We start from the raw sequence: 17,949 nt of genomic DNA, 5'->3' as shown, positions 1-17,949 counted from the left end.
TTAAACGTAAATTAATTCTTTCCCCCCTCCCCCGACACAGTGTCAGGGAGATGATGTGGCCCTCCTGCGAAAATGTCTGGACATCCCTAGACTGATGTATTTTGAAATTCAGCGGTAACAAACAGGTTTGTCAGTTCAAGAAGAAAACAGGACACAAAGAGAGAAACTAGAGCAGATTTGAGCCTGCTCCTCCTGGCCTCCACATCTTTGAGGCAGAATCTGTCCTCGGCTTTGGCTGCAGAATGCCCGGCATCAGTTCTGAAGCTGGGCTATTAGTGTTTGAGCTTCAGCGCTATTTTGTGCACCAACAATCTGTAGTTGGAGGTAAACAGAAGCTCTGCAAATGCCACCAAACACCAAACTCCACCTACCACACCCCATTTTTGCCCCCACCCTCTTCTCTGCCCCCCACACCTGCCACGGAAGTAATTGCGGTGACATCATCGTCACCGCAATTACTTCTGTGCGGTTACCTCCTCTGTTCCCCCTTTGAAAACAAAGGAGAACGGAGGAGGCAGCCGAGGCCTTGACAGAGCCTTCTGTGCCACTTCTAAGCCGCGTGGAGGTCTCCATTGGAGTGGTTTGGGGCCGCTGGGGGCTCCATGGGGGCCTGGGAAGCGGCACGTGTCTCCTCCCGAAATTGGAGGGGGCACGAGCTGCTTCCCCTCCACCTCTTAGGGATGCCCTCAGAGGTGGAGGAGGGGCGCCCAGCAATGCTCCTGGGAGGTAGTGAGAAGCTGCCTCTCAGGCAGCGCCTCAATGCTGGACTGGGCTGCCACCCTTCCCCTCCTCCCTTATAGGAGGATAGGAGATGAGCAACCTAGAGTGTCAGTGCGACAGGAGATGCGACTCCTGTTGTGCTGACAATCTAGGGCACCCATCTCGTATCCTCTGGAGGAGGGGGGAGGGTGCCCTAGAGAAGCATTTTCTCTAGGGCACCCTCCCCCCTGCTCCAGAGGATATGAGATGAGCACCCTAGAGCATCGGTGTGACGGGAGTAGCATCACCCGATGCGCTGCCTCTCTAGGGCATCCGTCTCCTCTCCTCCTATAAAGAAGGAGGGGGGCAGCTCAGTCAGCGCTAAGGCACTGACGGAGAGGCAGCTTGTTGGTGCCTCTCCACAGCGCTCCTGGGCGCTCCTCCTCCGGCTGGAGGGGGGTGAGGCTCAGGGAGGTGCCTGGGGCTTTTGCCCCATTTGCCCCCCTCTAGGTACACCAGTGGTGGAGTATAGCCCATGAAACTGTAGGCTGCTATACATGTATTAGACTATAAGGTGTTGTAAGACTTTGTGTTTTTGCCAGTTACCCCCCTGCAAAGCCCTTCATGGAGCCCCTAAATGAGCCTGACTGCAATGTTCCACTCCATGGCTATTCCTGTTCTGCCACAATTTGGTTCTCAAGCAGCTTTTTCCACAATCTTGGTCATTGTGTCTGTGATATTAATGAGCACACTAAGCTAGACAGTCTAATTACTGTCATTTGCAATTAAGTTACTATTCATGACTAATGGATGTCTATAATTGGTTCTAGAAGCTATTTTGCTAAGTACTTGCCTTTCAGAGAAACATGTTTGTAACTGCAGTATTAAAATAATCTTCTACATACCAAGAAAAACAAAGTCTTCTGACTCTCACCACTCTCTTCCAGCAGGTATGCCTTTCAGCCATTAATCAGGCTAAGCGATTTGTCACAAACCTATTGAGGGGCAGTATGGTTCAATAGAGAGGCTTATCTTAGTCAAGGGTTCCCTGGCTTCTATGCCAATATTCCATCAAGCCAAAGTACTCCATGCAAACCACCATCATCCGGGATTTAATGGGTGAATGAGGCGGGTCGCTTGATGCCTCTCTCCATTATGCTCTGCTGCCTTCTAAGTACAGGAGCAGCAGAGGCGGCCTGATTGGATCCACTGCCCTGACCCACCTCTGCTGTGTGCATGCGCCCTCCTCCAAGAAAATAAAAAACAAAAAGTGAATCGGGAGCCCAACCAATTATACAGGCCTACAAAATTGAGGGTCAGAAATGATTTTCCCAAACTTTATGGTGGTTTGATATGAATTTGGGGTGCCAAATTCCAAAAATGACATCCGTTTTGCCCTGTCATGTCTAGTTTTGGAGATACAAGTTGAGACTAATTATTTGTGTCCGTTCTCTTCCAAAATAGGCTTGACCTGTATAGTATAGCCTCATCAGTGAATGGTTCAAGCAGCTTCCTCATGAGGAAGCCATGGTGTAGGCATCCGCATGAGGAAGCTGCTTGAACTATTCACTGATGAGGCTATGCCGTGTCTCCAAAACTAGAGGTGATAGGGCAAAATGGATGCCATGTTTGGAATCAGCACCCCAAATATACCCAGGAATTGGTGTAATGTTTAAGGAAGCAAAATGTGTGCTGGCCTGTGTTATAGGAGAGAGCTCATTTTAAACATGGTGATGAATGTAGCAAAGAGAGATACTTTTATATAAGCATCATATCAATACAGTGCCATCTGGTGGAGCTAGCCTGAAAAGTGAAAAGCTTATTGTAATCTGCTCGTAGTATGCAGTGGCCAACTGTGACTGATAAGCAAAGGGTGTTGTTGATAAAAAAATAACTGTTGTGCACTCCAACTTGGATGCCACTCTGGGTGGTAGGGTAGCTATTAGCCTGCCTGAAGAAGGAAGGATCAAGCCACCACGACTTCTGCCCAGGTAACTTTCAGACTAGATAAGACGAGGTCGCTGTACATAGGGTTACCACTGGAAAGCATCTTGAACTGGTCCAGACTGTAGCAGTGAGGGTTGGCCCTGTGCTCACTGTATATTGTACAGTACTCAGCGGTTGGATCACTTTTGCTGCTTCCCAGCTGGCAGTTTAAAAGTGGTATAAAAACCACAGATGCAGACTTTTGAAGCCTTAACTAATTGGAGGCTTGCACATCTTAAGAACATCTGTGTCTTCGCATTCAGATGTTATTCTCATTAAAACCTATGCAGTTGCCTAGCTTCTCTTTGATGATCTTGCTGTGCGTAGGTCACTGTAAGGATTTTGATAGTTCTCTGCCAAATGCAGGGTCTTTTCATTAGTGGCACCCCATCTTCCTCCCCAGGGAACTTTGAATCTTCCTCCTCAGGGAGATTCAGTGGGGTCCACTCACATTTTAGGGGCAAGTCAAGATTATTATTTTCCATAGCCATTTAAGAGAGCAGATAAATCTCTGCTCCATTGTTGTTTATAGTTTGTTTTCTAGCATGATTTTATGTTTAAATCAATTAAATTGAAGCATATTTTTAGCCAATGCAAGTTTAATTTTTGCTTAGGAATGACCACTTCTTAAATTAAAATTCACGCTATTAAGGAACTAACAGCACTATCCAATGCATGTTACCCAGAAATAAATCCCACTGTGTTCAATGGAATCTGCTCCTAGGAAAGTGTGCATAGGATTGCAGGCTAACATTTCCTTAAGGAGATAAATGGTCCTTTTTCATTTCTCTTATTTAAAAGAAAATCTTGGGTAAGCCGAGAATAACTTCTGATTGAAAGGTTGTCTATATATGTTTTAAATAACAAACACACTGTACCTTGATCTGGATGCAGCAGAAAGACACCCTGCATTGGATCTAATTTCACGGCCACAGCTGTCTGTGAGCAAAAAACTATTCCTTAGCTTTTGCTCACCAAATGTTACTCTAACTTCACAAGGTGATTCTAAGGTGAGAGGGGGTACTGTAAGAAATGTTGCCATTTAACTCGCCTTATCTTCTTAATCTGTACACAGATCCTATGTTGCTATGTAGCCTAGGGAAGGGGGGGGGAGGAAGAGAAGAAGATCCAACTTCCAGTTGTTACATTTGTCATACTTAATGACTTCTGCCTGTCCCAGCATGATACGGGCAAAGTGTTTCAGGCTAAGAACTAAATAAAATCTTTTTTAAAAAAGCTATAAAAAGAGCTGTGCATTCCTACTGAAATAGTTTCCTTGTTTTTAATTGGGGTCAGCAGGATGTTGGGTCATTTCCATGTATCTCCAATTCAAACATAGTTGGGGGGGAGGCCTTAGCTAAGCGAATGAGAGGAGCAATGCCCTGGAGAATGCAGGAAACTCAAGTTCTGGAGGCACCTCCTGCTTTTTAGACTCTCTGGGGGGCTGTGTTGGGAGACTGAATCTGTATTTCTCTCAATCAGCACAACAGTGCATCCTGTTGGCTCATCTCTGAAAGTGCAAGAAACAACTGAAAATACAAAATTAATTAACAACTGAAAATACAAAACAGGTTCCTAAAAACCTGTTATCCATAGAAATGGGCACCTGCAATAACACAGCAAAAGGAATGGTGGTTGTGATTTTGCTCCCTTCTTATATCCCAAGCTTCCCACTTGGCCCCAGTTTGAGGGAGAAGGATTTCTTCCTATTATAGTCTCTTGAGCCTGATGAGAGCCGGCACTTCTCAAAGTAATAAGGGGGCTGTGTTCATTGGATTGGGACCATTCTGGTGTCGTTGAATTCCTCTCAGCCTGCCATTTCCAATGGACTAAGGCAAGTTCATCAACTCGTGAGTAAACATGCAATAGGACTCGGTTTCACTTTCCACCGGGCTCCATGCATTTTTGTTTTCTGAATTTTTGGCCATTAACTTTGGATAGAAAGGAGATATTTCACTCCAGTTTTTTCATTGCATTCTGCTGTAAATGCCACATCCAATGGTATATGAAGTGATGGTATTATTCCTAAAAAACACCATTTTATCACATGTGTGCATCACGCCCCCCCCCCCCGTGCACCTCACTTGGTGCTGCCTGCCCCCTCACAGCCCTCTAGGGATGCCGCTGGGCACAGGCCTCCCCACCAGCACTGCTGACTCTTGAGTCATTGTGCATGTGCCTTATGGCACGTGTGCAGGGTGACCAGATGTCATAACTGCAAGAGAGGATAAGGCACCCCAAAATGTAGAACATCCAAGAAAAATGTAGGACATGACAAAATAAAAAATAAAAACACTTTTATACTGATTTCATGTGGTTAATTTAAACACTACATTGCTTATGAAATTTAAAACTTCATTACATTTAATTATTAAATACAACAAGGCTATGTGCTGCCTGCAGGGGCCTGCTCACAGGGAAAAGGAGGACATTTAAGTTCTTTCCCAGGACATAAGGTTAAAAAAAGAGGGCATATCCTGGAAAAAGAAGACGTCTGGTCATCCTGTACATGTGCAACACATTAGGCTACTGCAGCTGTACTGGTGGAGCGCCAAAAGAGAATTGCACTTGAGATGTATTGTGATTGCAAAAAATGACAAAGCAGAGCAGAAAATGGAGTGCTAGTGACTTAAGCCAGGGGTTTTTAAACTGGGGCGTCATGATGCGTATGGGCGCCCTTAAGGGGTGGGGGTAGGGAGGAGGCAGTGATGTTATCCCCAGGATCACGTTGCTCAGTTGACTGCATGGGCTTGGCTGTACTTACCAGAGCCTCCTGCAGCCTCCTGGGGGTGTGGGGAGCCCTGCATGACCGTCTGCAGGGCTCCCTGAAGTTTCAAAAGTGAAAGTGGAGAGATCGCGCCCCGCCTCTGCAAAACCAGAAGTGGTGCACGATTGCTCCACTTTCACTTCCTAAGCTTCAGCGAACCCTGCAGAAGGTTGTGCAGGGCTGCCCGCACCCCCGGGAGGCTGCAGGAGGCTCTGGTAAGTACAGCCAAGTCCCTGCAGCCCCCTGAGCGATGCGATCCTGGGGATCATGTCACTGCCTCCCCCCTGCCCCCACAAGGACTTAGAGCAGTTTAAACTCTCTGAGAGGGTTTGAAAACCTCTGACTTAAGCAAACAACAGGAACGGTCAAAATGTTACAGAGAAGGCCTTCAGTGTGCTGTTTTTCTCAGGAGGAATTATCACTAATAAAGTGGGAAGGGGAGGCAAGAAAAAAAAAGAAAGAAAATATTGTTGAGTGGGCCTTGACGTGCCCTACAGGGCTTCATTTATTAAGTGAGTGGGTACAAAAATAAAATCATATAGAGATGCAAAGGCACCTCAGGGAATAATCATCATGTTTAGGAAGCAGCACAGCATTAAACAGGGTCTAGTAAACAGATTTTAACAAGCAGGGAGCTCACTACACAGATGCCTGCTCCACCAACATTCTCCCTGACAGTCTGTAATAGGAATGCTTAGCAAGTCCAGCGGGCTTTTCACCCAGAGACTTCAAGACTCTTCATATCCTGTAAACAAAGATCACTCTTAGGTTGCATCTTGAGCCACCAGCTTCCCTCATGACTGCAGCTAGTAGCAGTGAAATGAAATGTACCATAAGAAAAGAAAAAAGGTGCCAGCCTGCACAAGGGGTTTATACTGGGCACTCTTTTGGACTGTGCCACGTGCACCAATCCTGCCAGTCCTCGGCCAGCCATTTGGACGAACAGCAATAGGTACAGTCCCCGTGCAACCTGCAGGTGTCAGTATACCGACACTTGAAAAACTGTCCGAAAACACCTCGTCACCATTTGTCACACAGAAATAGACAGGACATTAACAGAACCTGAGGAAATTAGAAAGCATCACCATCCTCAGAAGAGGGCTGTGCAACACTAATGCTCCTTTGCAATGGTAAACAAAACTGGCACAACAGAAGCATTGCTGCAATTTCAAAAATAATATATCCTTGGCAACCTGTGACTGTGGATTTTAAAAAAAACCAACACTTTTAAGTAGAATACATGGCATTTCTCCTAAATTGCACCAAAAGTAATTTGGAAGCACTTTCAGTTGGTCTTATAGGCAAAACAGGGAATTGAAAGACTAACCATCCTAGGCTTTCAACTGCCCTCATTAACAGTTGTGTGTACGTATTTCTATAAAGCTTCTTCTTTGTACCTCTGTTGCTTTCACATTTCCGAGTCTGCGTACATCCCATTGATTAGGTAGTCCACTTGAGTGTAGTCTTTCTTTCTGTAGCTCTCATAAGCTTGTATGGCAAACAGAACTACAATTGTTATGAAAAACAGGACACCAAAAAGAAGCACTACCAGGAGCCAGCTGACATCTACCTGCTGAGAGCTATTCTCACTGTCTGTGTCCTGATTATCTTCCCTTTGTTCTATGGCTGTTAATTTGGGCAATGATGTTGGACTTGTAGTAGTAATCACTGCCAAGGGAGTGATATAAGTTGTTGTCACTAGGTGACTAGTCTTTGCTTGCTGTGTAACAGTGGAGGTATCAGTACCCTTCACAGAGACCACAGGAGTATCCTCAACTGGAGAGAGGTTTGCCTTGTTTGTTGTAATTCGCTCAAAATCACCTGACTTTGTTGCAACCGTGATTGGGCTTGTAGTTGTTAGAGATGTACTTTTGTCTGTTGAATGGGTACGTGATGTTGTTGGGCTCTGGGTAGTTGCAGATGTTGTTGGGCTGTGGGCCGCTGCAGATGTTGTTGGGCTGTGAGCAGCTGCAGATGTTGTTGGGCTGTGGGCAGCTGCAGATGTTGTTGGGCTGTGGGCAGCTGCAGCAGTAGACATATTTACTGGTTTTGAGCTACTTCCAACTGCGCTAGAGCCTCCAGGAGCATAAGTGCTGGATACAGTTGCTGTGTGGAGGGATGTAGGAAGCACTGATACTGTAGACTCAAAAGTAACAGCAGTCCTAGGTGCAGGTTCTATTGGTATTGTTTTACCAACTATTCCTGGAATTAATCCACTGTTTTGTGTTCCTGTGGAGCTTCCTGTACTAGTAGTAATATTAACAGTACCATTGTCTGGAAGTGCAGAAAAGGTGTTATGAAGAGAGGTAATGGGACCTGAGGTTGAGGCTCCAACAGTTGTTTTCTTACTAATTGTGGTTACACTGTTTCCAGTTGGGACTATGGCTGTTGCTCCTACTATATGTTGGGAGATGATAGAAGTCACAGGCGTGACAGCAGTTGACTTCTTTACAGTGGCTGTAGTGGCTGTAATCACTACTGCATCTGCTGTCATCCTGACTTGAGTCTTTGACGAAGGAGATACTTCTGCAGAACCTCTCTTAATGGGCTCCTCAGTCATCAGCATCCTTTGTTCCTCATCAGGTTTTTTGGTATTATCGACCTGTTGGGATGCATTACGCTTTCTTCTTTTATAGAGGATGAATTCTTAAAACATAATAAAAACAAAGACATGATCAGAAATGGGTTACAGAGACAACAATAATTTTAAATCTCAAGAGCCATACATCAAGGGCAATTTACTTTTGTGGTACCATCTCTAATTTATTGACAGTAAGTGGCAGAAATCACAGAATCAACCAACTACAATATCTTTCTCTTTAATTGGACCTATGTTCTTGCAGATACAGCACTTCTGAGAACGCGTCACTTTCCTTGGCTTCTGATATGGTACTCTGTGGCCCTGTACAAATAATCCGATACTACTTATGGTACAAAAATAGTGTTGATATTTGTAATAATTGGCCTTTTAAGTCTTTCAGAGTAGTTTTATTCTACTAACAAAAATGACAAATGCTCTGCAATTACCAGTGCAAAACTTCAGTGGCATAACTTCATTACAATTTATAGCTTAATACATGCTGTTGGAGGTATAATATACAATGCTGAGCACATCTGATTGGCCAAACATTTTTCAAGGGGTTGCATTTCAGGCTGAACAAGTGCTGATGGAGCAGTAACCCTGGTTCCATCTACTGACTCCCACACAAGCAAATGGATCTTTAGCCCCTTCTCTCCAGCATGAGTAGCAGCAAAGGCTCAGTTGGAAATTTTTCCCTTATACATCTCAGCTGCTCACTTGTGTGCCTGCTGAATGGCTGAAGCTTATAAGAGGATGGCACTGCTTAAGCCATTCACACTGGAGAGAAAGGTGTTTAAAATCTCTTAGCTTCTGCTTGCAAAGAAGTAACTGAGGTGTGGGGCAATGTGGTGTGTAGGTATATATAAATAAATGACACATTTGAGATGAGGGGCTTTGTTGGCAGCTAGGTGGAAAGATTATGGGCAGCCAATTACCTCTAATATTCTCTCTCAAAAAAATATCCAGAGAGCCCTTTTTAAAATACAGTAAGTCAATCTACGTAAACATTTAACTGTAATTCCAAAACAAATGTTAAAATGGAGGAACATATTTCTCATCAGCATTACTGGCTCTTGGCAGCAAAAATCTCTTCAGCTTAACATGGCTGCTAAATCCCTGAAAAGTCTTTGAGGACCCAAATAACCATGAAAAGTTCCCCTTTAAAATAAACACATGTAGAGTGGAATTCTCACACACGCTACAATGCTACTTTCCCAATCCCTAACATGCTCCATTTTGTTATGGTGTCACTTTTAATTAGAATAGAAGACCCTGCTGCTGTAAAATCTAGTGTGAGCAACTGATGCTAAAAACTACTCTGATTACACACCCCATCTCCAGTTTCTAACTTGACAGCCAACTTAACGCTAATGCCAAGACTTCTGCCTTTTCCCAGGAAAATATGAATGTACAGGAGAAAAGGAATGTACAGAGTCACTTTGTAAAATGGAGACAACCGCAGCAAATGCATTCCATTTCAATGGAAAGAGTCCCAAGTGCAAACTGCCCTAGAGTCCCCGTGTCAGACAGGGTTACCTTCAGGTTTAGTGAGGTCTGGGGCAAGAGGTTAGCAGTGTCTGCCCACCCCATTCATGCAAGAGATCTTCTCTCAGCAAGAATGCACTACTCCCTCAGTCTATTATCCCTATTTGTCTCAGAATGTTTGAGGAAGTGACCAGAAGCGACTTCCAGTTTGCCCCTACAACTTCAGATTTACTTCCAGGTTGCTTTCATGGGGTCTGCAGAGGCAAATAGAGTAGGTTGTGGAACCAGAAGTGACCTTTGGAGACTCTCAGGAATGCATTGCTGTGTGGTACTGAGCATTGTGTTGTGACCCACTGTGGAAGATGAGGTGGGTCACTAAAATGTTTGGGATTACATTCTGCCTTGAACTTAGTTCTGAGGGTTCTTTGGGCAACTACAGGATGCTTGTAGTCATTCAATCTTTCCAGGTACTGATGCAGGCCATTTTCCATAAAATATTCAAAGATTCATTGTGAATTGAGCAATTTTTCCCTATGATGATTAGTTGTTCAACTGCAGCCTCTTAATGGGAGACAACTTCTGCTGCAAGTTCAGTTCCTCAAAGGTTGGAATTACAGTAACTTCTAAGTGTCTTGAAATCATGGCCTAGCTTTCTGCCAAAACTTTCAACAAATTGTCAGTACACCTTTAAAACACTAATCATCTGGAAAGTGAAGAGATTAGGAAATCATTGCCCCATGAACCAACCCTTTACTTTTAATCAATAAACCTTCCACTGAGTCCACATTACCTCCCATTAGTTCTTTAATATCCTGTGTGCTGGCATTCAGACATGCACTCAGTTGTGGACAGCGCAGGAGGACACAGTGACTCTGATACAGCACTGACCAGCAGTAGCGATTACCTATAGTATCAAACCAGGAAAGGCAGATCATCAGTTTCATTTGGAGGAAAAGGAATCAGATAACATTTTGTTCAAATACATTGTATTTCATTATCAAAGCTAAAACACCATCTGTAAATTTTTCTGTAAATAGTTTTATGTACATCATCTGTAATTAGTTTGCATGGATGAATACAGATACACATTCCAGAACAGTATCTTTTCTCTTGGTTGTTTGCCAATGTGTCTCATTTTGAACTGTGAGTCTTTTTAGAACAGGGAACAATGTTTTCATTTATTTAGTTTGCTTTGGTACAATTTCTTTTGATTGAAAAGCATTATATAAGTAAATAAATCTGTCATTTTCAACCAGAAAAAATTTGATAAATCAGAAAGCTGGAAAAAGGTAAAACATTCATTAGAAAAGTTATATTTATTACCAATAACTAAGGAACAAATTCAAGCTCACTTATTCCAACAGATATCCTAGGCTGAATCCAAAGAAAGTAAATTCTAAGCCCCCTTGGAATGGATAGAACTTAAGTCAGTCATGACTAATGTCTCCATTGATTTCAATGGTGCTTTGTCAGGATTTGCTTTCTTTGGTTACAACTCTCCAAGAGCCCCTCTGAGGCTTTCTGAGGCTACATATGATGAAAACAATGTCTCTCAGCGAGTTTTGACTAATTTAATCTAATTTCTAATCCTCTCAGAAGTCTTCTGCAGAGGTTTCTGAAGACAGAGATCCAAACTGGTCCAGATAGAATAATTATTTTTTTTAAACATTAAATGGGGTAGAAATTTTGCAAGAGACAGAGGTCTGTCAGAAAAAAATGCAAGACATAAAGCTATACAAGAGACTTGCATTTCGTCTGTGTGTGTGAGAGTGAGAGAAAGCGAGAGAGCACTGCTCTGCAGTGGACAAAAAAGCTTTGCAGAGAATTATTAGGACTGCATAGAACATCATCAACCTCCATCTACCAGCTTTGGAGGACATCTTTACATTTCGCTGACTGGAGAAGTTATACAGTATTCTTAGAGATTCCTTTCATCCAGCTCATAATTTTTTGGAACTGTTGCCTTCAGGTAGACGATACAGAACTGTTAGAGCATGTGCCACACGATTCTTGAACTGTTTTTATCCTACTGCTATAATTACATTGAATAAGGAACTTAAAATTACCACCAAAGAGGCGACATAGTTTGTTATCATGCTCCTGGGCAATATGGTTTTGTTTAATATTGCTTTTATATTATATGATGCATGTTGTATTGAATGTGTGGGTGAGTGTGCAGAGTGTGACTGATGTGGGGGATTGTTGTAAATAGCTTTTTAATGCTCGTATCTCAATGGTACATCAAATTTCGGAGCACAATGACAATAATCTAATCTAATCATAGTTCAGTGTGAGAGCATATGCTTTATGGGCAGACCCAGAGCCAGGCAATCCATGTGGCCCAGTGAGATGGCTCCTCTGAATGATGGGCTGGGGTAACCTGCACCTGTCTGCCACTGCCTATCCAGTCACTTCACAGTGTGCTCTGACCCTCTTTCTCACTTTGCTAAGAACAAGCAAAAGGAGAATTGGAGCAATAGTGACAACACACTTCTTCCTTCAGCCTCATGGCTGCAAGTAAGCAATTGCAACAATGGGGCTGGAGAAACAAGCTGGAGATTGCGGCAACCCTGTTCTAGTACGACTGAAGCAGGACTGTCCTTCTCACCTCTTCTGAAGCAGCAGTCAGACAGGGAAGAAGGCAGTAGCAAAGCAATGGCAAGGGGAACAGGGCACTCTGGGATCACTCCAGTGCCTCCTTGCCCACCCAGCCTCTTCTTCAAAACAAGTTGGGCAGGCAAGGCAGTGAGGACACATGCATGCACTGATGCATTGCACACAAAAGAAAGGGGATTGGACATTTCAGGCACTGCCTTGGGTGCTGTGCAGAATATCAGGCCTGTGCAGAATATCAAAGTTGGCATCCCCAGTTAAAAGCAGCTGACTGCAGGACTAAGGGCCCAATCCAATCCAATTTTCTAGTGCCGGGGCAGCTGTGCCAATGGGGCATGTGCTGCATCCTGTAGTGGGGAGGCAGTCACAAAGGCCTCCTCAAGGTTAAGGAACAAATGTTCCCTTACCTTGGGGCTGCATTGAGGCTGCAATGGTGCTGTAAATTTGGACTGGCCCTAAGTCAACATAAGCTTGGCAAAGTGAAAAGCAGTTCTAGAAAACAGTGTAGTCTCCATCCCTGAAGACTTTTTAAGAAGCAAATTGATGAGTCTCTGTCAGGGATGATTTAGGTCTAGAACATCCTAAAGATGTAGGCTGAATTAGATGACCCTTGAAGCCCATGTCAAATTTGATTCTAAATACTTTCCAGGACCTCAAGGCATTCAGATAATATGGCCACAAGGACACATAAGAATGTGATACTTCACCAAGTTTAGAAACATCTGGCTCTGAAGTAAGTTAGGTACTATAACAAAATTTCTCTGTTAGCAGTATGCACAAAGACACTTCTGTGCTTCCTGCATCGTAAAAGTCAAACCGGTTCCTGAGAAACCAGGACTCTGTTTTCAATTTAAATAAAGCTGTGAAGTTATTTAGCTACTACACATGGAAGCCATAATTATAAATGCTGTGAAAAATGAAGACAGAACCCTCTTTCCCCAAAGGAAATCCCTTCATGGTTAAGGGAGGCTTGTGGGGTAGTCTTACCTGAAACTGTTGGACCTCTACAAGCTTGTTGGCAATGTTTTTCACTACTGAAAAGTAGCCTCGTCACTTGGACCCCGCTTTCCTTTAAGATGGAACTCTTGTTTTCAGACATGCATAAGGAAATCAGTAGGAAAAATACAGCAGCTATCCACATCTTGAAGGCTTGTCGTGGAAGAAAACCCGTTTTCTCTGGGTGTTGTTCTCCAGATCGACCAGCCGCTGTCAGTCAGACCTCAAGCAACACATCTGCCAAAGAAAAATCCAACTTTTATGTTCTGTGCATTTGGTGTGATGTTTTCATGCCTTTCCAGCTGTCTACTATAGCTCTCTCTTTCCATGGGCCCCAAACGTGCGCTGTACCAAAACTAGCGTTTCTAAAGACAAGAAGTTAAACAAGGGTGTTCAGAATGTGAGTTATCTTCCCAGCACACTTAACAAAATGGCCCATGGAATGGCCAACGGCTCATGATAAAGAATTTATCCACTAAAGCTAAAAGGATTTTAGCTCAATCCGCATCTGGATAGGAGACTGCTTGTAAAGTATACGTAAGCCATTCTCACATCCTCGAAGGAAGAACAGGATACCAATACAACAGACAACCAACAGATAGTGTCAGCTACAAATTAAGGCATAACAACATTTGCAGAGTACAACTATATTTGCCACACTCCCATTCCTTTAGAGGGAAAAGTTAGGTGCACAGAAACATAGCAATACATACAAGGCCACACAATTAAGAAATGACAGAATCAGTTCGGACATAGGAGATCACTTTCCTAGCCATGAACATCTATTGATGGCTTCTTTGGACAAAACATTTCCTCTGCCCAATCTACTGCACAGGGCTGAACAGATGAATTCTCACCACTGATGATCTTCAGCCCTGATCGCTTGGGCTGACAGCCCTAGGATGTCCACTGCTGTACCTGAAATCCATGCTGGGATAATGGCAAGGGAGCATTTTTCACAAAACTGGTGAGGCAGCTGTTAACTTTTCTGTTGTAGCTGTTTTCTGTTGTAGCTTTTCTGTTCAGGCTCCTGTGCAAAATTTGTACTGAAAACTACCCAGAGGCTTTTAGCTGGTGCAGAATAATACAGTGCATCTTTTTCTTAGGGAAAGCATTCCTACTAGTGTCCCAGAAACTGCAAATGCAGTTGCAGACTCTTCTCCAGCAGCTGTGTGGTGTTTGCGATGCCACTTCCGGACATTTACCATCATATCCTTGCCAAACTTCTGGGTTGCCTCTATTCAATACCTCAGAAAATGGGTACTAATCATCCCACAATACCACTGTTGCCAATGACTGTTAGCATGGCTATTGCTCTGGGCAAGCATTTGGCAACACCTTTCATATTTTCTTTAATCCCATCTCTCATAAGAACATAAGAACAGCCCCACTGGATCAGGCCATGGGCCCATCTAGTCCAGCTTCCTGTATCTCACAGTGGCCCACCAAATGCCCCAGGGAGCACACCAGATAACTAGAGACCTCATCCTGGTGCCCTCCCCTACATCTGGCATTCTAACTTAACCCATTTCCAAAATCAGGAGGTTGCGCATACACATCATGGCTTGTACCCCATAATGGATTTTTCCTCCAGAAACTTGTCCAATCCCCTTTTAAAGGCGTCTAGGCTAGACGCCAGCACCACATCCTGTGGCAAGGAGTTCCACAGACCGACCACGCGCTGAGTAAAGAAATATTTTCTTTTGTCTGTCCTAACCCGCCCAACACTCAATTTTAGTGGATGTCCCCTGGTTCTGGTATTATGTGAGAGTGTAAAGAGCATCTCCCTATCCACTCTGTCCATCCCCTGCATAATTTTGTATGTCTCAATCATGTCCCCCCTCAAGCGTCTCTTTTCTAGGCTGAAGAGGCCCAAACGCCGTAGCCTTTCCTCATAAGGAAGGTGCCCCAGCCCCGTAATCATCTTAGTCGCTCTCTTTTGCACCTTTTCCATTTCCACTATGTCTTTTTTGAGATGTGGCGACCAGAACTGGACACAATACTCCAGGTGTGGCCTTACCATAGATTTGTACAACGGCATTATAATACTAGCCATTTTGTTCTCAATACCCTTCCTAATGATCCCAAGCATAGAATTGGCCTTCTTCACTGCCGCCGCACATTGGGTCGACACTTTCATCGACCTGTCCACCACCACCCCAAGATCTCTCTCCTGATCTGTCACAGACAGCTCAGAACCCATCAGCCTATATCTAAAGTTTTGATTTTTTGCCCCAATGTGCATGACTTTACACTTACTGACATTGAAGCGCATCTGCCATTTTGCTGCCCATTCTGCCAGTCTGGAGAGATCCTTCTGGAGCTCTCCCCCTCCCACTTTTTTTTTTTTTAATGAGGACAGTGGTCAGATTGAACACTTCAGATGTAATATGTAATGACATCACTCAGCCAACTGAGCAAGGTAAGAATGCTCCACCACTACTCTTTTAACAACACCTTAACATTTTCATGACAATGCTTATGAAATGCTTCATATTTCAGACATAGATAACCACTTGAATTTCGTTATCTTGGCTAAATTGCTGCAGGCTAAATTTTGCTGCTAGCCTGGGAATATATTTATCTCACCATGTGAAAAGCAGCTTTATAGTCACTCTCCTGAGTTTCATACAAGTACCAAATATATTACAATAGGAAAGCCTGTTTCATTCCATTATTCTGACTTTATGATGTCCTTTGTCTCTTATAGATTTGTTGATTTGGCAAATTGTACCAAGCAAGCAGACAGACTTAGGATTTAATACCAAAAACAGATCTCAGCACTCTTAAAATTAGTTTGCCAAACAGATGCCAAATTTCCTCATGAAGGATGAAAATATTCTTAAGGACACAATCTAATTGGAGACAGCATTCTGCCATACAGCCTTCCTGATGTGGCTGGAGCTTCTGAAACTTCTCAGTGCCCTGCGTGTAACAGGCTTGTCACATTTTATTTCTGCTGTCTTTAAGTTTGGAAAAAAGATGCACTAACATTTATAATTCAAGGCTATCTGAAAAAAAGACTTTTGTGCTTGGAGTGCAACTCTGGAATACACATTTGGCTTTCTTGGGTGGGTGTGCCTGAAGCATCCTTGAGAGTAGAGAATAAATCATTGTATTAGACAGAACTTTAATTCAAATGACTAGAATAGGACCATTTTGTAGCTGCTTTAGTCTTAAAGGGGCTCCCCTAATGTTTCATTACTTTCTACTGGAAAGAAATTAAACAGATCCCCAGCTCTAATTCATAGATACTGTCTTCATTAAGACAAGCCATGATCACAGTGCAGCATGCAAACATTTGAGCTGCAAACTGTTCCCTCAAATTGGATGTCCTGGGTGGGGTGTGTGTGGAAGAAACCTTTCTAAAAAGGAGAAAAATGTCTGTTTTAGAGCTATCGATATCTGCTTGCAAAATGTTTCAGTCTTCAGATAGAATAGAATGAGTCCCTGAAGACAGAGGCTGTAATGCTATACACACTTACCCAGGAGTAGATCCACTAAATTCAATATTGTATTGCACTATGTTATCATATGCTTACCCTCCAGTTTCACAGAGGCACACTATTTGAAACAGAAATGGAGCTCCCTTTGACAATATAAAAACTGGTAAGCAAAGCAAGTCCGTTGAATACATGCATTCAGACTGATTCCTTCTAGAGTGCGCAGACCAGAGCCCATGAGAAAGGGTAAAGCTTTTTGTCCCTGGGCCCAGGCTCAAAAGGGGGGGGGGCGCAGAAATTTCCTGGGTTCTTTCATTTTCCTATTTCACCTGGATTCACTTCCCATATGGGATGCTGGGGTGGTGATACAGGTGCACAGCTGCTACTGCTGCTGTGGCCAGCCATATGTACCAGAATGAGGAATGCATACATGTCACCCCTTAAAATGGAGTCAGATCTGGAAGAAAACTGGCCTGCTACAGTAGTTCTTTGGCGCGTAGATCCGCTTGCTATGAAGGAGTGTATAGGACCTCAGGGTCACAGCTGTGGGACTACAGCTGCTGTAGAAGTTTTGGTATACACATGACACTTTCCATTCTCATGTGAGCCTAAATATGTTGATGCTAATTTTCCTCAATGATTTTCTATATTTAAAAGATTTTAGAGAGTTTTAGGAGTGAGTTTGGTTTTCGGCATAACTGTAGCCCTGGGCTCCAAAGACTATTCAGGTTGTTGCTTCCCTTCCCCCACCCTGTTTTGTCCTCTTCTGTCCGAACTATCCTCCTCTGTTCTTTGCCCCTCCCCTCCCCCTTTGGAAAGGGGCCCAAAAGAAACTTTGTACCCCCTGATAAAATTCTTCTCAGAGGCTCTGCCACAGACAAAGATAAACAAGGTTTAATACCATAGCTCCACTCAAAAACAGCGTTTACATGTGGATATTTTATAGTCTCTGACCTTGTGCTTGAAAAATTGGGAACGGAATGATAAAATACTATTAGAAAACTAGCACTTGGGATGCATGGGGCAAAGGAATTATACACCCTCTTCATCAGGCAACCAGACTTGCCCACATTCTGCTAACAAGGCACAGAAGCATAGGCAGTTCTCTTATAGTAGCAGGGGGAAGACAATTGTTATGATTCATCCCTGCAGAGCATCTCTACCAGTGGCTGTTGTTGGTGTCTTTTTAAGACTGTGAGCCACTTTGTGACAGGGACCCATCTTCTTATTCCTTTACTGTATAAATATTTAATACTATCAGCCAATATTTTGGTGCATTGTTAGGACTGTGGAAGCTGATCCACAGGCTCTCAAGGATTCCTACTTGCAATTTTAAAACCGAGTCTGAATGGGTGGATAATACAGAGGGGTTTGTTCTA

The 17,949-nt window shown here is 43.5% G+C and overlaps 1 protein-coding gene across 2 annotated transcripts in view; it reads right to left on the bottom strand.

Moving 5' to 3' along the window:
* Window positions 1-5,757: 5,757 nt before the first annotated feature.
* C1H11orf24 (chromosome 1 C11orf24 homolog) overlaps window positions 5,758-17,949 on the bottom strand; it is a 34,418-nt gene continuing 22,226 nt past the window's right edge. For both annotated transcript variants that reach the window (XM_066633049.1, XM_066633050.1), the window contains exons 2-4: window positions 13,119-13,364; window positions 10,309-10,422; window positions 5,758-8,098 (exon numbers count right to left, since the gene is read on the bottom strand). In XM_066633049.1, the coding sequence (XP_066489146.1) occupies window positions 6,861-8,098; window positions 10,309-10,422; window positions 13,119-13,272 (1,506 nt within the window). In that variant the 5' untranslated portion in view covers window positions 13,273-13,364 and the 3' untranslated portion in view covers window positions 5,758-6,860. The remainder of the gene's footprint in view (window positions 8,099-10,308; window positions 10,423-13,118; window positions 13,365-17,949) is intronic.

This window comes from Tiliqua scincoides, chromosome 1, assembly GCF_035046505.1.
Source record: "Tiliqua scincoides isolate rTilSci1 chromosome 1, rTilSci1.hap2, whole genome shotgun sequence".
Lineage (NCBI taxonomy): Eukaryota > Metazoa > Chordata > Lepidosauria > Squamata > Scincidae > Tiliqua > Tiliqua scincoides.
The sequence above is the reverse complement of the archived record's forward strand: the minus strand, read 5'-3'. Positions and strand labels throughout refer to the sequence as shown.